Source organism: Tilletiaria anomala (assembly GCF_000711695.1).
Source record: "Tilletiaria anomala UBC 951 chromosome Unknown K437scaffold_38, whole genome shotgun sequence".
Taxonomy (NCBI): Eukaryota; Fungi; Basidiomycota; class Exobasidiomycetes; order Georgefischeriales; family Tilletiariaceae; genus Tilletiaria; species Tilletiaria anomala.
Genome location: NW_013546984.1, coordinates 1 through 21,701, shown reverse-complemented (window position 1 = coordinate 21,701; position 21,701 = coordinate 1). Strand labels below are relative to the sequence as shown.

General features: G+C 57.1%; 8 protein-coding genes and 1 non-coding gene across 9 annotated transcripts; 5 read left to right on the top strand and 4 right to left on the bottom strand.

Annotated features, from left to right (window-relative positions):
- The first annotated feature begins 2,243 nt into the window (after positions 1-2,243).
- Positions 2,244-3,901, top strand: K437DRAFT_111523 (HAD-superfamily subfamily IIID h protein). The gene is made up of 7 exons (XM_013387920.1): positions 2,244-2,712; positions 2,782-3,036; positions 3,095-3,203; positions 3,287-3,454; positions 3,522-3,548; positions 3,626-3,633; positions 3,715-3,901. The coding sequence occupies exons 1-7, from the start codon at positions 2,323-2,325 to the stop codon at positions 3,847-3,849; spliced, it is 1,092 nt and encodes a 363-aa protein (XP_013243374.1). The 5' UTR covers positions 2,244-2,322; the 3' UTR covers positions 3,850-3,901.
- A 794-nt stretch (positions 3,902-4,695) lies between these two features.
- On the top strand, positions 4,696-7,795 carry K437DRAFT_235469 (OMPdecase-domain-containing protein). Its single transcript, XM_013387919.1, has 4 exons — positions 4,696-5,308; positions 5,385-6,066; positions 6,265-7,171; positions 7,249-7,795. The coding sequence occupies exons 1-4, from the start codon at positions 5,090-5,092 to the stop codon at positions 7,700-7,702; spliced, it is 2,262 nt and encodes a 753-aa protein (XP_013243373.1). The 5' UTR covers positions 4,696-5,089; the 3' UTR covers positions 7,703-7,795.
- On the bottom strand, positions 7,717-11,070 carry K437DRAFT_235465 (RabGAP/TBC). Its single transcript, XM_013387918.1, has 3 exons — positions 10,493-11,070; positions 8,367-10,401; positions 7,717-8,293 (listed from the first exon to the last, which is right to left on the bottom strand). The coding sequence occupies exons 1-3, from the start codon at positions 10,830-10,832 to the stop codon at positions 7,813-7,815; spliced, it is 2,856 nt and encodes a 951-aa protein (XP_013243372.1). The 5' UTR covers positions 10,833-11,070; the 3' UTR covers positions 7,717-7,812.
- Positions 11,071-11,287: 217 nt separating this feature from the next.
- K437DRAFT_246758 (uncharacterized protein) lies at positions 11,288-12,004 on the top strand. Its single transcript, XM_013387917.1, has 2 exons — positions 11,288-11,640; positions 11,748-12,004. The coding sequence occupies exons 1-2, from the start codon at positions 11,441-11,443 to the stop codon at positions 11,785-11,787; spliced, it is 240 nt and encodes a 79-aa protein (XP_013243371.1). The 5' UTR covers positions 11,288-11,440; the 3' UTR covers positions 11,788-12,004.
- On the bottom strand, positions 11,901-15,087 carry K437DRAFT_268238 (glycoside hydrolase family 63 protein; the record flags this gene model as incomplete). The annotated part of the gene is made up of 4 exons (XM_013387916.1): positions 11,901-12,023; positions 12,140-12,226; positions 12,298-12,605; positions 12,684-15,087. 4 exons carry the CDS (start codon positions 15,085-15,087, stop codon positions 11,901-11,903), a joined length of 2,922 nt encoding a protein of 973 aa, XP_013243370.1.
- An 802-nt stretch (positions 15,088-15,889) lies between these two features.
- On the top strand, positions 15,890-17,838 carry K437DRAFT_207332 (amino acid transporter; the record flags this gene model as incomplete). Its single annotated transcript, XM_013387915.1, has 5 exons — positions 15,890-15,993; positions 16,162-16,607; positions 16,659-17,011; positions 17,127-17,618; positions 17,695-17,838. Coding segments are annotated over 5 exons (1,539 nt in total), but the record flags the coding sequence as incomplete, so codon positions are not given.
- Positions 17,839-18,982: 1,144 nt separating this feature from the next.
- Positions 18,983-19,754, bottom strand: K437DRAFT_256340 (uncharacterized protein). Its single transcript, XM_013387914.1, has one exon. The coding sequence runs from the start codon at positions 19,746-19,748 to the stop codon at positions 19,233-19,235; it is 516 nt and encodes a 171-aa protein (XP_013243368.1). The 5' UTR covers positions 19,749-19,754; the 3' UTR covers positions 18,983-19,232.
- A 762-nt stretch (positions 19,755-20,516) lies between these two features.
- On the bottom strand, positions 20,517-20,615 carry K437DRAFT_t30. Its single transcript has one exon. It is a non-coding gene; the product is annotated as a tRNA-Arg (tRNA).
- A 78-nt stretch (positions 20,616-20,693) lies between these two features.
- Positions 20,694-21,701, top strand: K437DRAFT_111357 (uncharacterized protein). Its single transcript, XM_013387913.1, has one exon. It carries the CDS (start codon positions 20,996-20,998, stop codon positions 21,560-21,562), a length of 567 nt encoding a protein of 188 aa, XP_013243367.1. The 5' UTR covers positions 20,694-20,995; the 3' UTR covers positions 21,563-21,701.

Here is a 21,701-nt window from a genome sequence, read left to right as displayed (position 1 = left end):
GACGACACATGCAGAAACCGAGGACAATATCCATCACAGCGAATCGCAATGGTCAGGAATGACGCATCTGTTGCGGCGTCGACACCAGCATCGATCTCGCCCAACTTCTGCTCCGCTACGGTATTATCTCTTCTCCGCTTCAGTGCTAACTCCCTTTCCCGCCCACATCGTACACGAACATCGCATAGCCTGTTGTCGCGGTGTAGATCGTGAGGCTCCGGAGGCAGCCTGAGACCACGGAAGAGACGAAGACGAAGAGCTCAAGAGAACCCTAGGCGGAGTCGGCTACAAGCAAATGTGATAGTACCACCCAAGTAGCCCAAAGGAGTGCGGCTTAGCGCGAGTAACGCGCAGCTTCTACTCTCACACCTTCACAAAGCAACCTCACAGCATATCACCAGCTTGTGACATAACACTGCGCTTGCCCTCACGCCCGGTCAAGTCCGTGCAAGATGGAATGAGACGTTCACATGGGACGCAAGATCTGGAGCATAGGAACAAGCGCTTGAACTACTGGGCTCGACGAGGTCATCTGTCGCATCATCATCCCAGACGTTCCATCCGAATATGAGAACTCATGCCTCTATGCGGGCGTGGAGCGTGGCCTCGCGAAGGCGTGATCATTTTGGGGCCGAGTTGCAAAGAAGAAAAAGCACAACTCACATCTGAGGATCCGAAGGCACAACGGGGGCGATGGCCATAATGACTTCCTGCCCGTACTCGCAATGAGATCCCTTAAATCACATTCCTTTTGCCGCCATGGTCATGCTTTTGGTCTTCGCTGACTCTGTTTGGAGTGCAGAAGCAACCCTTTTTGGGCAAACGCGTACGCTGCTTTGATGTCAATGCATCTGACTTTCGGCGGGGTCACTGGACGCGTTTAGGCATCGGGGTCAATGAAGAACCTTGACTTATTTCAATCCGATACATCAGGCGCCTACTTTCGCCATGGTTGAACAGGTTAAATCCTGGTTCAACCAAGCGTGCGGGAAGGTAAAGGGACTCTTGTTTGCATGGTAGTTCTGGGCCCTGACGGTTGAGAATGGCTGTCCCAAGCGAAGAGCCGGGCGCACTTGCGGAAACTTTCATTTTGCCATGATGGAGGAGCTGCGCGTCTAGCAATCCAAATACATATACAGAGCATCTGTCACAACCTTTGGCTAAGTCATCTACGTCATGCTATGGGATATTCCCCTAAGTTTGCCCGTCGCCGAGTCGTCTTTGTCACGCGATGGAAAACCCCTCTGTACATACCCACACATGTAACCTTCCATCTCTGAGGCCGTTCCACCTCCAAGTGTTTTGCGCACGAGAGCGTTTCCCCAAATCGAAACAATCCAGCGGGAGGGGGCGGATGGGCGTGTAGAACATCACGAGCGGATGCAAAGGCAAGGGAAGGACAACTAAAGCTGTGGATTGAACAGCAATTGAACTCTATCACTTTTTACTTTCAGAATAGGATTCTTTCTGATTACGTCAGTCCTGAAAACCTGCCCTATCATCCTGGTTCGTGTCCTTGGAGCAACTAGCTGCAGCCTGCTCTGAAGCTTGACCAAGATCTGTATTGCGGGGATTGAGGCAGGCTCGGCCACGGCCCCCCTCCAGGGAGTCTAGGCAGTGCCGAACAACCGAAAGGTATAGCCATATATCACATAGCGGCGCAGGCAAAGGCTGGCACTCATCAAGCGGACCCCCATTTAGCCTCAAGCTCATCCTCATAGGGGATTTTCCAAAGCATAGTAATGCTTTCGTTCTGGCTCCTCGGCCTAATTCAACTCTGTATTTGGACTACCGTATCGCTTTGAATGGGCTTAAAGGGACTTTTGTCGGGATCCTGCGAGGGCCCGAGGAAACTCGCAGGGTTTCCCACAGTGGGACCGGGAATATTGATGAGAACGGGATCCGGGGGACAAGATCCTGATTTTCCCAAACAAAAGCTCTATAAGCTGAATGATCGGACCACCCAATCTAGTAGGCCAAGGGGCTCCGAAACCCGAGGTGTTGCTCGTGTTGTTCTCTAGTATCTCGCGTGCGTTACGCGCCGGCGCACATCCGTGAGCACCACGTCCTCCTCGCCCCGCATACATCTTACGTTGACCTTACACTGACTTGCAATCGTCCAACAACTCGACTCGACCTATGGGCTGGACGCGAGCTGGGGTAGTCAGCCTCGTGGTTCTCACCTGCCGAAAATTGTAATAGCGGTGCCGATCACGCACCGAGCTGAGTAGCTCAACGACAGTTGTGGCCGCTTTGTTGCATTTCAAGACCTGCTCCTACGACACTATCTCCACAACAATATACCGTCACAACATCGCCAGGATGTCCGCACCAAGCCAGGCAAGTGCACATGATCAGGCTGTCAACGGAAGCGCAGCAGCGGGGCCTGTGGACGAGGGCACTACGATCGCTTTTAAGTGCAAGTACGCTCAGACAGTCCACTCAGTTCGACTTACGACGTTGGACGAAGTCTCAGACCTGAAAGCTATTCTGTTTTCCTTGACGGACGTGCCCGCCGAGCGGCAGAAGCTCATTGGCCTCACAAAGGGTAAGCTGCCTTCTGACGACACTTTAATTGGTCAGCTCGCCTTTCCACCTTCGAGCGTGAAGGGCAAGACCGCAGAGGGCCTCAAGGAGGTGTCCATGATCCTTGTGGGAACACCAAAAGCCCTCACGTTCAAGGACATTGGAAAGGCAGACGAAGCGCTCGAGGTGAACATATGCGCAGCCGGGCATTTGATTGGGAGTCCATTAACCTTGACACATTTCGGTTTCTTTTAGGATTTAATTCAAGGCGAGGCAGCAGACCTAGATCCCAAAGCAGTGGACGAACAGCTTCTTCCGCATCGCAATCCGAAATACATCGCGAAAGTAGAAATGATCATCAAACGCTTCTCAGACTTCCCTCTAATAACACCGCCCCGACCCGGCAAGAAATTGCTCGTCCTCGACCTCGACTATACTTTGGTCGACACCGACCGGCTGCTTCACTCGCCAGGACCTGCTATGGAGAGCGCGAGACCGGGTATGCACGATGTGAGTATTTTCGTCGCATTTCTCAAATGGACTTTAAATTGATTTACTTTGGGGATAGTTTCTCGCCACCGTCTATCCTTATTATGATCTCGTCTGCTGGTCACAGACTTCATGGCGGTGGGTCGATGCCAAGCTCACGGAACTGCATATGCTTTCAGATCCAAGATGTGAGTGACGCCTCACGCTTTTCATGAACCAGGAAGATGCTTCTTCTCGAGTCCTGATCCTCAACGCTCCTCGAGTGCAAAAGACAAGCTGAGCTGGGTGTTAGACAAGACGACTATGCCGAGCGTGGAGACCAAAGGAAAGAAGCACCACGTCAAGCCGCTTGAGCTCATTTGGCGAAGATTCGGGCCCGAGCAATATAGCCCCAAGAATACGCTCCACATTGATGATCTGAGCAAGAATTTTGCCATGAGTGAGTGCATGTCTATATCCCTCTTTTCAAACGTTTATCCCTTACGTGCCTTCCTGTTGTCATACAGATCCAGGGAACGGACTCAAGATCAAGCGTAAGTCCTCATCCTCCCTTCAACTCTTAGATTCGAGCTCATATCGAAGTGGATTCTTGCTTCCTCACACACGGCAGCTTACAAAGTGCGTTCATGTGCAAACTGGCATCAAGCTCACCAAACACTCTACTGACACACAAATCTTCTTTCGAACCACGGTTGTCAGAACTCTCCACACATGGACAGTGAGCTGGTCGCCATCGGCAAGTATTGTCTGCAGCTGGCACATCCAAGCGTCGAGGACTTTACCAAGATCGACCATCGTAGTTGGAAGCACTTCAACGGACCTACTGCCGAATGAAGCACGCTGACATGGGATGGCCGTCGCTACCGTTGTCACTGGCCTGTTTACCACACTGCACCCGGGAGAAAGCGGAGACGTATTTGGGGTTCCCCTCGGCTTCATCACATGCATTCTCCAGCTTTCCCTATCACGCAAACGAGTGGAAAGTGTGAGCACGAGACGTTTTCCAAGAACAAGCGATATACACATGATCTACATACTCGACTGCGCGCAAGCTCACGCAGTTCCAGACGGGGCACTGTGTCATCCTCAATAGTAGCCAGCTCCCAGCCTCTGCTGTCAAGAGATCCTTGGAAACTTTGCGCTTGGCGAAAGCCATAAGGGCCCAGCAACAGAGCAGCACGGGGTGGTGGCACGTCAAATCCAATAACAAGCATCTTAGAACCAGTCGCCGCCGTCGCAGCCCGACTGCGCGGTCGCCACAGCATTACCACAACCGAGGTGGTGGGCACCATAGTTTAGCGAATCTGTGTGCGAACGATCTCGGTGTATAGCAGTAAAAACCGCCAGATACCCGCAGCGGCATCCATGCAAAACATTTGATTGCCGCGTGCGACCTGCCTAAGGGCCTCGTCAGGTTGTTTGAAGGTTCGGAACTCGAAGGAATGATGCATTATGCCTCCAGCATGATTTGTAGCAACCCTATGTTGCTACAAGGTATTTGCGTCAGCTTCGCGGCAGCGCACAGCTCACAAGATGATGAAGAGTCCAAAGAGAGTCCACAGTCGAATAGTTAGAGTCGATCTGTGCCTAATCGCGATCTGCGATACATTTTTTCGAACCCACAGGCCTTCAGCCCTAATTCACCGTTTCACTCGGCTTCTTCAACACTCTCATCAGAATCCTGGCTTTCCAGCTTTTGCAGGCTGAGAGTGACTCTGACGGTCTCCTAGTGTGCGCTACATTCGCCCCCTTCAAACCTGGCCAAGCATCGCTAGCCTTTCGTACGCCGATCGCCAACTACTCCCGTCGCAAACTGTTGCCCCGAGATCAAGTCAATCTGGCCAGCTTGAGGCTCCAGTCGCTTGTTCGAGGTGTGACCAAGGCAACAGGCCCCGCACGATTGCCGCATCTTGTGCAACAAGGTCGTTGCCCAACACAGAGTGAAATCCGCTTTTTCAGTGGCTGGCGCCGATTATCATTGTCTACGTCTCCTTCGGATTACAAACACTTTAAGACATCATCGTCCTTCAACTGCCCCTCGATCCCTATCAATACTCCCAAGACATTCACCAACATGTCGCTTGCTACATCTTCAAACGCAGGGAAAGTCGCCTCTGTGGCCACGCAGACGTATGGGTCACGTGCTACGAACTTCTCCAATCCCACTGCGAAGCGGATCCTGGAAACGATGGAAAGGAAGAAGACGAACCTTTGCGTCAGTGTAGACGTCACGACCTGCAAAGAGCTCATTGCGGTGGTCAAAGCCGTTGGCAATGACGTCTGTATGGTCAAGGTGCGAGGCGTCTGCTCGTGTTGCTTGTCTAGCTTGCAAGAAAACTGACGCTCACCGCAATCGCCCCTGTGACAAGACGCACGTCGACATCCTCTCCGATTTCTCGCCAGCCTTCGTGTCCACGTTGCAAAGCCTCGCAGAGGAGCTCGACCTTGTTATTTTTGAGGACAGGAAATTCGCAGATATCGGCAACACGGTCTCCTTACAGTACTCGTCCGGTGTGCACAAGATTGCTTCATGGGCACACTTGACTAATGCCCACCTCGTCCCTGGACCCGGCATCATCAAGGGCTTAGCCAAGGTTGGGAAAGAGCTCGGCCGCGGCTGTCTGTTGCTGGCGGAAATGAGCAGCAAGGGAAATCTCTGCACCCCAGAGTACCGAGACGCTAACATGCGCGCTGCTGTCGAAGACGAAGACAACTTCATCATCGGCTTTATCGCCATGAATCGCTTCGATGAATCCTTCTATGCGGATCTCAGGATTACCCCGGGCAAGCGGAAAGACTTCTTGATTCTCACACCCGGCGTGAACCTCAGCTCGTCTGGCGATGCGATGGGGCAGCAGTACCGCACGCCGGCTCAGGTTATTGAGGAGAGCGGCTGTGATATGATCATCGTCGGCCGGGGGATCTACGGCGCTCTACTTGAGGCCAGCGCAGAGGCAGATCCGGCATCTGCTCTGGCCAAAGTCGAGGCAGAAGCAAAGAGATATAGAGAGGCAGGGTGGAGCGCTTACGAGCGGAGGATAGCAATCAAGCGTGAGTAATCTATATAAGGGGAGCGCAACTTCTAGTGATCGGTAGAGGCGAGCATGTAAAGGCAGACTGGCCGCGTGAATGGGATGTCTGTCTCTTGTGTTCAGTGCTGCCAGCGTGCCCCAGCAGTTCCCTGCCGCAATCAAAGCATCTCATGCAAGGGACTGATATCCGGCGAGCTGTTCGTCTTTCTGTCGGCAGATTGGGACGAGAAGAATGTCAAGAATAAAAAGCGCAAGCTCTTCGAGCCCAGCGGCCCGGCGGCTACCATGAATGAAGCATCACGCTATCCTTCGCTCCAAGTGAGCACGCGGAAGTCATTACGTGTGATGGCTGCAGCATCTGGTGTAGCCTCTACCTCTGCCGGCAGCGATTCAGCTTTGCCAACCACTCCACTCCGCCGAAGTACACGTTCTCGTACCGAAATTTTGGCAAGCTCAGCAGTCAGTGATCATACTGACTCCAAAGTCGAAAACGCAGAGACTGTTGTTGAGAGCAATGATCACACTACAATCGACAATCAACAAGGCAAAGGCAAACAAGCAAAGTTCTTCGAGGCCTCTCCCCGCAAGAAACATAAGACGGTCAAGGTTGAGCTGGAGCCGCACGAGATCAAAGCCGCACCGAGGCGCTGGCGGGAAGCATACGACGTGCTGATCAAGCAGCGCAAGCGCATCATCGCCCCGGTTGACACCATGGGCTGCGAAGAGAATGGCAAAGAAGAGTTCCGAGCGGATGCTGGCTGGCGCGACGAGGATGATGACGCCAAGGCCAAGAGGGAACGGTTCACGACGTTGATCAGCCTCATGCTCAGCTCGCAGACCAAGGACCCTGTCACAGCAGAGGCGGTCAAGAATATGCAGACGAGGCTCCCCAATGGACTGTGTCTACAGTCCATGCTGATGGCGACGGACGAGGAGATTCAATCGTGTATCAGCAAGGTAGGCTTTTGGCGCCGCAAGACGGGTTACATCAAGTCTGCTGCACGCATCATTTCCGAAGATTTCGGCGGGGATGTGCCCGGTGATATCAATGACCTCTGCAGCATACCTGGCGTCGGTCCGAAAATGGGCTTCCTCATGCTGCAGTCGATGGGGCACAACGCAGGGTGAGTCCAATTTCAAAAAAGAGCTGCTGTCAGCCTTCTGGCGCGCAGCTGACTCCGCGCATGTTCGTATCGAGCAGGATCGGCGTTGACGTGCACGTGCACCGCATGAGCAATCGACTTGGGTGGTGCAAGACGACAGAACCGGAAGACACGCGCCTGCGCCTACAGAGCTTCCTGCCGAAGGAGATGCACTCGACGATCAACAAGGTGCTTGTCGGGTTCGGACAGGTGATCTGCGTGCCCGTCGGTCCTCGCTGTGACCTATGCGATTTGGCGAAGGCAAACCTGTGCCCTTCGCGGCGCAAAGTCGACCCAAACTCGGTGGTCAATAGGGTACAGGTGCATTTGCTCCAGGAAAGCGACGGCGAGGAAGGCGCGAGTACGAAGGAAACAGCCGAGGCAGAGGTCAAAGTTAAGCTCGAGATCGACGGCGGTCCCGACGGCGCTGGGGTGCTGCTGGCAAACGAGGAGGAGATGAGGGACGCAGTCATTAAAAGTGAAGATCCCGAAGAGAAAAGGACAGACTGGTGAAGACGAGGATGGAGGGGAGCCGAAGGCTAATTTATGCTTGATGAGGATTATGCTACAAGATGCATGTCAACCCAGATTTTTGTACGGCATGATAATATACATTCTTACAGTTACGTGCGGAACACCAGAGCGCGCAAATCCTCCTTGTCATCCGTCAGGCGCGCATGAATGGCTGTTGGGCCATGTGCAGCATCCTCTGCAGAGCCCTCGCTTGCCTTGGCCTGATCTTTTTGCTCAAACAACACGCGGAGCGCAAGTGCCAGCACCTCGGCCCGCGCGATGGTGGATTCGACGTCGATATGCCCAGAGAGGCCGTTCATGTACTGCAACATCTCGTCGAAATGGTCGAGGTAGCGCATGATCGAGTCGCGGTGGCTCTCCAGTACGGCGAGCGCGACAAACAGGGAAAACGAGTTGGAAACACCATCGCGTGGAGCGTCGCCGTCGTCGTGGCCGTTGCAATCTTTTCCGTGTTCTGATGACGCCGCAGCAGGAGCATCAGGGCTGGCGAATTCGGCAGACCAGATGCACTCCCACAGCTTGAAAAGGTCATCCAGAGGGAACTCTCGCTTGAAGCAAATGAGCAGCCATCTGTCCGTCATAAAGGAAACGGCCGGTCAGTGATCATGAGAGCCTGTAGAGCAAATGACAGTGCCATGCTCACCTGAAGCAGAAGAAGAGGTTGAGCGAGTCGGTCTTGTCGAGGTGGGCATATAGCGGCGGGTCCATGATGGCGATGAGCTTCTGCAGCTCGAGCAGCAGCTTCTTCATGCCGCTTTGATCCGCGTAAAAATTGGGCGCCATGCGCTCCATGAGCGCGACAAAGCACCAGAACGTGCGCACCTCATCGCCGGCGCAGACAATGTACAGCAGACTGCACAGGTCGGACATGCCCTGGACGTAGCCACCGAGCTTGCCGCTCTCCCACATGCCGAACGTCAGCAGGATTTCGCCGAGCTTGACGACGTTCCCGTTGCTCGTCGCAGCCGAGTGGCCCGCCTGCTTTTCTTGCACGATACTGGCTGACATGGTGGCGGGCGGCGGCAGTGGTGGCGGAGAGGCCGCTGCAGTTGCGCCTTGCCTGTCAGGTCCAGACGACGACGGCGGACCGTCGGCTGTCGCCGGAGCAGGCGGGGTAGCACGGAAGACGGGATGACTGCGATCTGTGCGGAGGCAGTCGACGCGTATGCGGTGGCGCTGCTCGAGCACGTCCTCGCGCTCGAGCAGCGCAGGCTGCTCCATCCACTGGCGCTTGATGGTCCAATACTGAGCTGCACGCGCGCGCCACAGCTGCTCGCGCTCCGCACGCGTGCTGTGCCACGGCACGACGCCGAGCAGGAATGGCCACGCGGCGCGGCGCGCAGGAAGGTCCGCAAGGCCGTGCGCAAAGATGCGCTGCTGGATCGCCGCAGCTGAGTGCAATGGCCGGCCGGACACGGTATCGAAGAGCGAGTCGAACTCGGACAACGTCAGCGGCGAGCCCTGCACGCGGCTCGTCGGCGGCCGCGGCAGGTCAGCACTCTTGGCGAGCAGCTCGAACACGCCCAGCTGACCTATTTCTACATCCTCGTGCGCCGACTCGCCGTACTCTGTGCCTGACGCTGCACCACCCCTGCCGCCGCCTGCCCTGCCGGAGGCCGCCGCCGCCGCAGCGGCCGTGGTGAGGGCCTCCTCTTTGCGCTTGTTACGCTCTCCCTCCTCCGCGACGAGCCTGGCCCACTTGGCCAAGTAGACACGCGCGCTGTCGTACTCGCCAGTGCCGCTCTGCTGCGCGATGCGGCCCCACTCTGCGTCACTGATAGGGCCGAGCGGGAAGGGGCCTGCCTGGGCGAACGTCTGAACAGGCCCGGGAAGGTGGCCAACGACGGGCCGAGCGAGCGGATGCGAGAGAACCTGGTGCGTTGCCTGGCGTGCGCTGTGCGTCAGCTGCGCCATCGAGCTGAGGAACGACAGGCGCGTCGATTTCGCCCACAGTACCAGCGGTTCCATTTTGGCTGCGTCAGCGGCGGCAATCGAACTGCCGCTTACCCCGCCATCCTGGCCGGCTGATTGCACATTCCCGCGGTGGGCGCTGGGCAGGTGCACGTGCAAGTCGCTAGTAAAGCGGTTCCCATCGCCGAATGTACTCGACGAGGGGGCCGGGACGAGACGGTCGATTGCATCGTCGTCAAAGAGCGGCGTGGTGTGCAACTCGACGTCGTCTCTGCTCGGGTTGAGCAGGAACAAGTTGGCCTGCACGACTGAGCGCAGCACGTGCGCGTAACGCCGCAGCTGCTGCAGCAGTTCGTCGCCGCCCCATGTGCACGGCAGCGCCGACGACGCGGGTGGGCCGCTCGGCGCCGCCAGATGCAGGGCAATGTCACTGCCGCTGAGGCCGCTGCGCGAGGTCGTGGCGTCGTTGCCATTGCTGTTGTGCTGCGCTGCGGACGAGGCTCGTTGCAGGCCGAGGATCGTGCTCTGGCTCTCGTCGTCGTGGAAGTGCAGCGTGGGCAGCGCGACACCCCCCATGAGGCTGAGAACCATGGTGCCGTACCAGTGGGAGAATGTTGGCGGGTTGAGCGTGAACGAGTACAGCTCTGAGAGCGGGAAGGAGAATGCATAGAGGGATGCAGGCGAGCTGGTGATGGTGCTGGCGCTGGAGGTGGAAGGTGGCGCGGATGAGGCTAGTCGTGCTGGTGGGGGAGAGGCGAGAATGCATTCTGCAGAATGCGGGCCGAAAGCAAGCAGGCAAACAAAAAAGAAAAGGTCAGCCGACGCATTACGGACTACCAATCGGATAGATGGGCGCACCCTCATCAAACACCTCCTTGACACCTTCAACGTTACCAGCGCGCAGCTCGACGTCGACAAACACGGCGAGTTCATCGCGTTCCTCAAGCAGCGCTTCGGGCATGTACGCAAGGTAGATATTTGCCGCGTTGGCCATGGGCCTCGGTGAGCCTTTGCGAAGGAGCGCGACGTAGCCTGCGATGTTGTCGCGTGCGTAGGGCGTGGGGTGGACGTATACCTTGGATTTTGAGTAGAGCAAGTGGAAGCGGTCGCCGCCGCCTTCGAATTGCTGCTGCTTCTGTTCCTGCGGCGGCAGCTCCATAGCTGCCACAGCAGCTATGCTCATTTCGGCGGCCATCATGGGAGGGAGGGTGAGATGAGAGCAGCCGCCTCGCTTGCGCCCTGATGATGATGGGATCTCACTTTGTTGGGCTCCCTAGTCTCCCTCCCCTAAGCGCGCACCAACAATCTCAAATCACCCCTGGAGGAAGGGGGTAAGGCGGCCACGAGGGGGGGCAGTGCTGCGAGTTCAAGCCGCTGGCGGACAGCATGTATACCAATTATCACCCATCCATACCCTGACGCTCAATGGAGGACATCCTGGGACGTGCTGAGCTTCGTCTCAAGGTCTCCGCTGCGCGCGCAGTCATCGCACAACCATCTAAAGGAGCTGAAAGTCGATCACTAGCATCTATCGGCCGAGTGCAATTGTATTCCAATTAGGGTTGTGCATCCTATCCCGACGACGTGTCCATCGCATCGCATGATTGCTGGCTTGATGACATGCTCCCATACATCACACTGTAATCCATCCCAATTGCGACGTCATATCGAGCTTGTGCACAGTCTGCCCATCATCGCCACCAGCAGCGGCATTGAGTCCTAATATTGAAGAATATCAGATCCCGTTCCACTCTCGCTTCGAGCCCCCACTGCCGGAGGCCCGTTCGCCCGTGCACGGTACGCACCATGAAGCCCTATATGGTTATCTTTAGAGACGGCGCGCCGCAGGCCTCGATCGACGCGCAGATCGCCGACATCGAGGGCAAAGGCGGCAAGGTGACGCACAAGTACAACAGCAGCATCATGCGCGGCTTCGCCGCCACTATACCCGACGATCATGCGCAGACGCTCCGCGCCGTCTCCGAGGGCGGCAAGCACGAACACATGTGAGCTCAGCGTGCACCCACGGCCAAACAAAACAAAAGCGAAAAGAGGCTGTTTGCTCATTCTTCACTCTGTCGCACGTATCTGCACCTTCTCTCATCTGCCACAGCGAATACATCGAGCCAGACTCGGAGGTGCGGACGCAGTAGACGCGCTTGAGCGGGAGCCACACATGGATGAATACATATGATGTGCCATAAGACTGTCTCTACTTTTTCCTCTGCTTAGTGCTGAAGTACATAGGAAATTGGCCGATCCGCCGCTAGTAGATCTCCGCCATTGCCAGCGCAACCGTAGCCGTCCAGCCAGTGAACGGATGCGCGCGCTGCCCGTGGCCCGTCGTCGCGTTATACTGCTCCCACGTCCACCCGGTGCGCTCATATTCCTGTCATCACACACGATGCAGGAGAGGAAGCAGTGAAAGACCCACGTCAATGAGCAGACCCAAGCGCAAAAAGAAAGAAGCTGGATGCATGCATGCCCGCGCGAAGAGTTGCTCACCTTGTGTACATTCGTCACGATATTCTGCCGCAGCTCCGCATACATCTTGGCCGCTTTCGACTGGTGCGGGCCTTCCATTTCCGAGTACTGGTCGAGCGAGTGCATCCGAGTGAACGCGTCAGAACCAAAGCCAGCCTGCCAGTTTGGCTCTAACTCACCCGCTTGAGCGACCCGAGGGCCATGTAGTTGATCGGCATCCAGATCGGTCCGCGCCAATAGCTTTCCTTAGTCTCGAATGCGTCGTCCTGCCGGCTGAGGCTCAGCAGGCCGAAGCGGGACCAGATCATGCGCTCGTCGTGCATAAAGTCCAGCAGGTCGCCCAGCTGCTTGCTGCGCGCATCCAGCAGGCCCAATAGCAGCGGGAAAATGCTGACATAGCCCCCGTGGCAGACGCGCACCGACTCGTCCGAGTTGCTGTCCACCGTCACATCGCAGTACATCTTGTCCTTCTCGCTCCAGTGCAGCTCTACATACGTCAAAGCCGTCAGCCATACCATACCATCGCTCGCTCATTCGCAGGAAATATTCCGTGTCCTGTACTCACCCTCTAGATTGGCCCTGATCCCCTCCTCGTGCCGCTCGTACTCATCCACATCGTCCTCCTCGCCAACGGTCTCTGCGATGATGCGCATGGTACGCGCAAAGAAGCCCATCCAACAGTGCAGATCCAGATGTAGTTCGCCGCTGTGCGCAAGCGCCGCGCGCGGGTAGTCATCGAGCCCGCTCGCAAAGACGTGCCCCTCGCGCGATCGCCCGCGCCAGCGGTACGCCTCGCTGCGGCCACTGGAGCGCCGCCCCCACTCGCGCAGCTCGCCCCGCTGTGTGCGCCGGAACCAACGGTAATGCCGGCGCAGCGAAGGGTACAGCGCGCGCAGGTATGCCAGCGCCAGTGTCCGGTCCGACAAGAAGCGCGACTGATTCAGCGGCGTCGTCGAGTTTGCCCAGAGGAACGCGAGCTGCCCTTCGTGCTGTGAGCCGTCACCGAGTCCGAACATGTCTTCGAGCCCACCTCCGCGAGCCGCCTCACCCGTGCGCGCGAACTTGTCGATATACATCGCGAGCGCCATCGTCAGCGTCGGTGGGTTGGCGTGTCTCGGGTTCTGCCCGAGGAAACCGTCCGGGACGCGGCTCTCGCTCTCCTTTCCCAGCGCGACCTCCCGTGGCACCCACCCGCGGCGGTCGACAAGATTGAACCAGCTTTTGGTGATCTCTAGCGCGAGGTCCGCATCGTATGCGCCGATGACAGCCAAGTGGAAGCCCTCGTCCCAGTAGAACCCGCGCGGGAAGACCGAGCGCGCAGGTGTGGCGGTCGTCAGGGCGTATGGGCCCTCGTACACGAGTCGCGCAGGCTGCGTCTGCGCGCGATGCCGCTCTTGCTCCTCCAGGTCTATCGGTCCGATGCCATACTCGTCGTCTTCCTCCTCCTCCTCATCTTCCCACTCGTCGCTGTCGCTGCTGCTACCCTTGCGAGCAGGAGGTGAGGAAGATCGATCGACGAGCTGCTCGCCGTAAAAGTAGCCAATGCCGCCGATAGCAGATGCAACCATCTCGCGCGCCATATCCCGCTCTCCCTCGTGTTGGCGGTCGTACGGCGCAGCGAGCGGGAAGCGCATGGAGAAGTTGGCATCATACTGCTCGCGCGCCCGCGCCAGGGCACGCGTTAACGCCGTGCTGTTTTGCAGCCGCAGCGGCGCCGGAGTCGCGTGCGAGTCGAAGAATATATCGACGATGAACGAGCCGCCGCCCACCGCACTGTCAGCGCCGGTGCTCTTGTAGTCGCTGTTGACGTCGAAGGTGTCCTGCAGCACGAGCAGATTCGGTGACATCGTCGCAGCCTCATTAGCAAGCTGAAGCCCGTACGCTGCGGGTGGGAGCTGCCACGTGGCTGTTTGCGCCTTATCATCCGGCTTCATGGGATCAATGCTGCTGGCGCCGCCGTACTTTTCCATAGCCCTCTGCGTGCTAACGCTGAGTGCCGCGCCGATAAAATCGGCGGCGCGCCACGTCTGATTGTATGGCAGTGTCACTGCGGCGTACTGCGTACGCGCCAGACGCGGGCGGTAGTCATCCGCGTGTGTCGCAGTGCCTGCGATGTTCGCTGTGCGCACGGGCTGGTTGTGCAGCGGGGTTCGTGCTTGCCCTTCAGTATATGAGATTCCAAGCGCTTCCACGTCGGGGTGCACGATGCGCACGTCGAATGCGCCTAAGCCCGGTCCGCTACCGTGCAGCTTCAACGTATGATCCCACGGCAGGCCGTTTGGATCCAACGGTAGCTCGACTTCGCCGCTGTTGTCGTCGTCTTGAGGAGGGTGGAAGGAGAGCTTCGTCTGGTGCGCCTCGACTGAAAAGTAGGGGAAAAGCGCCAGTTGTGCTGGTTTAGACGGATCGAGTGGTGTGCCATGCAGACGGATGGCCCATGATCCGCCGCCGATATCCTCTGCCTGATCTGTCGGTGTCGCGGAAGCATTAAAGGCGGCCTCCTCCACTGCCGCTCCCAGTATCTTGACAAAGCTCGCCTCGATGCGCACATTCACATCTCGATCCTCGATCACCTCGACGCCGTAGGTGCGGCCGTCGTGCCTGGACCACTTGTACACGACATCCTGTCTGTCATCACACTTGTGCCGGAGGTTCTGCAGCATCTGAGCATATCCTTGCCCCGAGGGTGCGCCAACGCCGCTGCTGACGCCGGCCCATGCGATACCGAAAACGAGCGTCGCAGGCAGGCGTGGGCGAAAGCCAAAGTAGTTCTGCGGGCGGTAGGAGCCCCAGAGGAGCGAGGCGTTGAGTGCGCGCTCGGCCGATGCGAGCGCCCTTGTTGCATCGCTCGTCGTTGCTGGAGACGCATGGACGAAAGCGCAGATAGCTAGCAGCAAGAGGACGACTGAGGGCATACACAGTTGCACTTGCAGCCGCAGCTGCAGCCGCAACCGGTGGTAGAGATGCATATAGGACCGTGTCGGATCCCTCCCCTGCTGTTCGGCTCCGAAGGCTCGCAGTGGTGCTCGCAGCCTCCCTCCTTTTGAAGTGTACGCGAACGGGTGCTCCGGGGTTCTCACCTGGCTCGTGGGTCCCCTACTTGGCCCAGGTCGGTCTGATGATTCCTCCGGAATCACGTCACACGTACCCTCCTTTGACACTGCAGGCACCAATACACCATCCATGCAGCATTTGGCTGTTCGTTGGGGTTATTGTACAGTGCGTGGAGCCCCAGCTAGTCCTTCTTCATAGTCACTAGTCTGGCGCCACAACCCACCCATGTTGGCTTACGTAAGCTCGATAGCATCGGACGCTCTTTGAGCAAATGCTCCTGATCCTCCTTGACTGGCCAACCTCAGTAGCAAGTTTTAACTCCTTCCTCATCTTTGCAGATGTATATACACAGACAGGAGACAGGACAGCTGCCAGCGGACAGCACAGAAAAAGGGCTGCTCCCTTTGTTTTTCGGACGGGATTCCCTGCTTCTCATCCCGCTCTCCGCCTTGGCCCTTGCAGCTCCTTGGACCGCCTGCGCCTGTCTCTCCATTTTGCACGATGAGCGCCGCCGCTTCGTCAAGCTATCCTCCTGTTCCTGCGGTCGCTCTGGCCAGCGACAGCGGGTTGGGAAATTCGGCCTTTACAAACGGCAAACCTCCGCGGTCCGAATTCGCTGAACCTTCCATCATATTCCCTACCAGCAGCACCAGAGCCAAAGGAAAGGAACGCGCGCGAGACCAAGACCCGGCCGAAGATGAAGACGCAGACGCAGACGAGTCGCTTCCATTCGGCTTCCGTGACCATCTGCTCCCGCTGACGCTCTCCAGCTCAGCAGCGGCAGTGGACGTCGAGTTCGAGCTGGAAGAGTACGACGCTGCGTATGAGCGTGAGCAGAAGCGGCGCCAGCGTCAGCGAGACAAGGGACGGCTGGGAGAGGTTGGGTACGGCACTGGCGCCGACGACAATGACGAGGATGAATTTGCTGAGGAAGAAATAGTTGGTGCAGATACAGAACAGCGGCGGCAGAATCGGCGGCTCTTCAGCAGCGGCCGCCTGTCTAGGCTGCATCCTTCCTCACCGTCGCGCTCGCCATCCTCGCGCGCACGCGCACCTCCAGAACGGCGCATGACGCTCTTCGACGGTGTAGCGTTAACTGTGGGCCTGCAGATTGGATCGGGCATATTCTCTTCCCCCGGGGTCGTCACCCTGAACGCCGGCTCGGTCGGCGCGTCGCTCTCCGTCTGGCTCCTCTCGGGCCTCCTGGCGTGGACTGGCGCTGCGAGCTTTGCAGAGCTCGGCGCCGCTATTCCGCTCAACGGTGGTGCGCAGGCGTACCTGACATACAGCTTTGGCGAGCTGGCAGGATACCTGTTCGCGTGGATTGCGATTACCGCACTTAAGCCCGGCAGCGGCGCCATTATCGCCAGCATATTTGCAGAGTACGTCGCGCGCATCGCGTATCACGCCAAGGCGCACGCATCCGCCAGCATTAGTAACAGTGCTACAACAGCTGCGAAAGGGTCAGGCGCCTCGGAAAGCCAAGCGCAGACCCAGCCAGAGCTACAAGACATACCGCCGTGGCTCATAAAGCTCATCGCGCTCGCGCTGACCGTCCTGCTCTCGACGCTGCATGCCCTCTCGACCCGACTGTCAACGCGCTTCCAGAACATTAGTACGGCGCTCAAGTTACTCGCGCTCTTTGCCGTCCCCGTCGCGGCGGGTGTGCAGGTCGCGCGCCGCGGCATGCCGGAGCAGAGCCACGCCGCTTTCGGCAGTTGGGACGGCTTCTGGAAAGGCAGCGCGCGTTCGCCAGGCGCTTATGCGCTCGCGCTCTACAGTGGCCTCTGGAGCTTTGATGGTTGGGACCAGGTCAGCTTGGTCGGCGGAGAAATGAAGGTGCGTTCTCTCCCACCTTCTCACGCGCAGTGCGTGATGAATGTGCTCTCTTTTGTTCTCTCGCTTGACACGAGAATTCACGTTGCTTGAACCTCCTTTGTGCATGTGCTCGCAGAACGTCAAGCGCGACCTGCCACGCGTGATCCACATCTCACTCTGCCTGGTCCTGATGATCTTCCTGCTGGTCGTGACCTCGTATTTTCTGGTGCTGCCGCCAGCGCTCGTCGCACGTACCAACACTGTGGCGCTAGATTTTGGAGCGGCGATCCTTGGGCCGAGCGGCGGCGTGGTGTTCGCGCTGCTCGTCGCCTTTTCTTGCCTCGGCGCACTCAACTCGCAGTTCTACACGACCGCGCGCCTCGTATATGTCGCCGCACGCGAGGGCTATCTGCCTAGCGTATTCGCGCGCCTCCACGCACGTACGCGCACTCCGCTCAACGCCATTGTCCTCCAGAACGTACTTGTCGCGCTCTTCCTCCTCTTTGGCAGTGGCTTTGCCAGCATCGTCAACTTTTACGGCGTCTGCAGCTGGCTCTTCTATTTTGCCACCGTATCTGGTCTGCTCGTTCTCCGGGTCAAGGAGCCCAACCTCGAGCGCCCGTACAAGGTCAGTACGCGTTCGTCTCATGCTCTTTGTGCTCTATGCTCATCCTCTTCATACCATTCCATTCTGATCTACGCAGACATACCTATCCACGCCCATCCTCTTCTCAGCAGTCGCCCTGTTCCTCTTGTTCATGCCCATCTTTAGTGCTCCGCTCGAGGCCCTCGCTGCATTCGTTTTCATCAGTGCTGGTGTGCCCATGTACTACCTCACGCAGCAACGTAGGCGGGCTTCTGGGCGCATCAGCCATGCCGATGGCGTGGGCTGGTGGCGGCGTTGGCTGCCTGCATGGCTGGCTGGCCGAGGCGCACAGGCAGACGCAGGTGCAGACGGCAGAGGCGATCATGAGATGCTCGGGAAGGAGGACTACGATGACGACCTCGACGGGGAAGGCGGGGCGACGCAGAGTCTATTACCATCCGCAGTCGCAGCTGGAAACAGCATCAGAGGCGAGGAGGGAGCCAGCGCAGACTTGGCGGATTCCACCACGAATGTGGCAGGCATGGAGATGCAGAATCGATGATGAACGCACCATTTCATCTGCAACAATCGTGCTGACGCCATATGCATTGGACTGAAGAGTATTCATTTGCGGTAGACGATTGTAAAGGAGGAATACAATTGGCATTTGTAAGGCATATCTATTGCTGAGCACCTTTACACCACACCGTCGGAGCCAATGGTGCATTGGCCGTAGTGATGTTTTTCGAGGCCCTCGTGCTGTTATCCGACACAAGCAACGCCAAAGAACTCACTGCGAGCATGGTGAGAAAATGGGGCGCGGCAAGTTGCTCGCTTGCATGCATTTGGGGAGTGTCGCGATCGAAACAAGCGACGGCCGGGCCCATTGTCACACTGGCGTTCCGTGGGCTGGCAAGCAACGAGAGGTGACGTCAGCGGATCCGTACCACGTGGAGCTTAGGTTGAACGCACTTAACATGGCTGAGCACGGATATGGCTGTCGACGGACATGGTGGACAAGGGCAGGTACGCATGCTTGCGCATATAGCCAAGCAGCATGAGGTGCTTGATACCCTCCCTCGCGGCCAGCTTGAACGCCAACCTAGCGTACATATTTTCTGCGTCCTGCTCTCGTGAATATCGGTGCTAACGCCTTGGAATACGATCTGATCCGCGTACATCACATCGATGGACGGGGGAAGGAAAACGGCAGTTTCATGTTGTACAGCTGCACACCGCATCTTATAATGGATGCCTGCATCGTCACGACGCCCGACATCTCAACTGCGCGGCAGCACGACATTTCGCCATGGCCTTGGCTACAATGCAGGGCGCCGGGAGATGACTTGGCGCCGGGCACAAATAATGGGGAGTAGCGGTTGCTGCGATGCAGATCTTCGGTGACATATGAAAATCTTTCAGATGGAAGACGAGGCACAGATTTTGCCGAAGCAGGCACCCACTAATGTCGAGTTAGCCTCCGTGGCCTTCGCAACTGTGGACCGTCCTGGCACCCTTGCTACAGATGTTTTTGATGCGTGGCGCCGTCTACCTTAGTGTTCGCGCCTATCCCGACGTAGGCTCCCTTGGGTTCTGGGGTTTGTGTGACCGCCACTGCAAGGACACAAACTATCGTCTTCAGTTTCTTCGTGCCCATCAAACTGTGGCATGACCCTTATTGATGGCAGCAATCATGGATCTTGGCATCAGTTTTGGGTCCTTTTCAGCGGGCTTATCAATAAGGGCACACCCTGGCTTGTTCCACGTCGTCAGCAGCTCGGCCGACGGTGCGGTGCCCATGAGGCGCGGATGCGTGATGCCAGCAAAGCGAACACCCGGGATGTGGCGTGATGTCGCATACACCCCCTTCAGGTCCCATATGGCCTTGCACGTGTGAGTATCAAAGCCGTTGGCAAAGGGCCCCCCGCCATTCTCGCCCTCGAAGCTGACTGTGAACCTCAAGGGAGCCTGGTCGGACGCTTGGACATCGAGAATGTGGGCGATGAGCAGGTGGCCTGGCTCGGCGCCCTCGACGCCGATCGGGCCAGACAGATAGTGGAGGAGTGTGAAGTCAACATTGCGAACGCCGTCGGCCGAGTTGTCTTTTTCAATCTGCCAGCTGGTCCACTTGGAAGATCGATCCTGGTTTGACCGAGACAAATGGGAGTACATGCGTTCCTATGAGCGGAAAGCGTCAGCAGCTGCACCGCTCTACCACGGCACGATGTAAGTGCAAGCTCGCATCAGGATGCCATCGGTTGTGCAGGCCTGCCTGTTCGGTCGCCGGTTGTTTGGGATCGATCGTGCTGATCTTGGGGATGGCCCCGTCGGTCATCTTGGATGCGTACATGGCTGCAGTTCCCCAAATGAGTGGAGGCAATTGCGTCAAGAACACAGGGAGGGCTTGCAAAGGCGCGGGACCCGCTCTCCCAGCTGGGTTCCCGGCCAGTCCGCCAGCCTATCTACGGACGGAAATCTCTCTCCAATCCGCCGGCCACATTGCACCTTATCACAACCGTCTGCCATGAATGCATGGATGTGAGACGGTCCGCTATCGTACTGAAACACCGATGTCGTGAGCGGTCGCAAACAGCCAGGCACAAGCGCCTCATGTGTGACCTTGGATGGATAGCAGTCCGGCCAGCGCAAGTATGCTGCGGAGGCGACGCAACGATTGTGTTGTGGGAGAGAAAAGAGAAACATTGTCGAGTGCCTAGCCTGGGTGGCGGAGCGGACACCCTTCATAATCCATGTCTTTACATTCACAGCAATTTTCGATGAAGCAAGTCAATAATCTTGCTTACCCGTGTGGCCTCGACTCTCGATTCTTCTAAATGCAAAATCAGAAACAGGCAGCATCCGCGCTTCGGGAGATGATGCATGTCGTAGATTAACAAAGAGGTAAAAAAGTGAATCAGGTGCGCGCGAGCGAAAAAAAAAAGAGCGACGCCGGATTTGAACCGACGACCCTTGGAAACCTCTGGTCATGATAATACCATCAGTCGAAGTCCAATGCGCTGACCACTGCGCTAGTCGCCCATGAAGCGTAATAACTTGCAAAGTATATGTTGACGATTGGAGTTTATTTTGAAATCCGGGATATCCTCGTACGGTTGCCCCCCCATCCGCCCTCGTTTTCTACCTGCTGCAGACGCTCAACAATATTCACCTAAGTTAAAGAATCTCTCCTTTTCCTTGCAAATGGTGCTGCACATGGCCAAAATACGTAGCAAAGAGCTTTTGGGCTGTCCCACGTGGTTGGGCAGTATGCGACCTGGACGAAATGCAGACGAGCTGGTCTCGAATGAATGACATGTTTGCACCTGTTCCCACCCGAGTGTGGCGCAAATATGACACCCTGATGATGATGCCCAATGAATAAGATAAAGAAATTACCTTGACGGGCACGCGCTGAGGAGATGAGACAAGTAGGCATCCACCGCAAAGCTCACGAGCAATGCCCCAGCAATTCCCGCCCAACCGGGTCTTGTAGTCTGATCGTTTTTGATGTGCACATGGTCCAATTGCCGATTTCGATACGCTTTCCTTTCGCGTGCCACCCTCGGAACATTGCTGGAATAGGTTACCCAAGGGACCTGAGATCATGCTCACGCTGGGATGAGACTGCGCGCGCTGAAACCAATAAAGATAGAGACACAGCGTTTTCACCAACGTTGGATCTTGTCACCTTCACAAACGTATTGGACCAGCGAGTAGATCGGTATATTGGACTGGGGTATTGGTGTGGGAAGGTAAAAGTTTCTACTTGGGGACTGCAGAGGAGGGCTTTGTATCTGGGCCACAGCTTGACAGGCTTGGCGCTGGCGGACAGTCAGCCGGCGTCGGTGATGTTTGGACGATGTACCTTTACGAGCCCAGCAGCTGAGGCGAGTTCTAGCAGCTCGTTGGCCTTGCTCGGAACCTCCGACTTGTCTTCCTCCTTTTCTGTTGTCTGCATGGGTCGAGCTATGGTATCTAACTTCTGAAAAGCCCATCAATGGAACCAATCGGACGAGCGAGCAAGTTGCGCCTGGTGGAAGGCACCTTCCCCGTCTATCGACAGCATTGCTTACTGCTATCACATTGGCCGTTTGGCGCAATTTGACGCATTGGCCAAACGTTCCA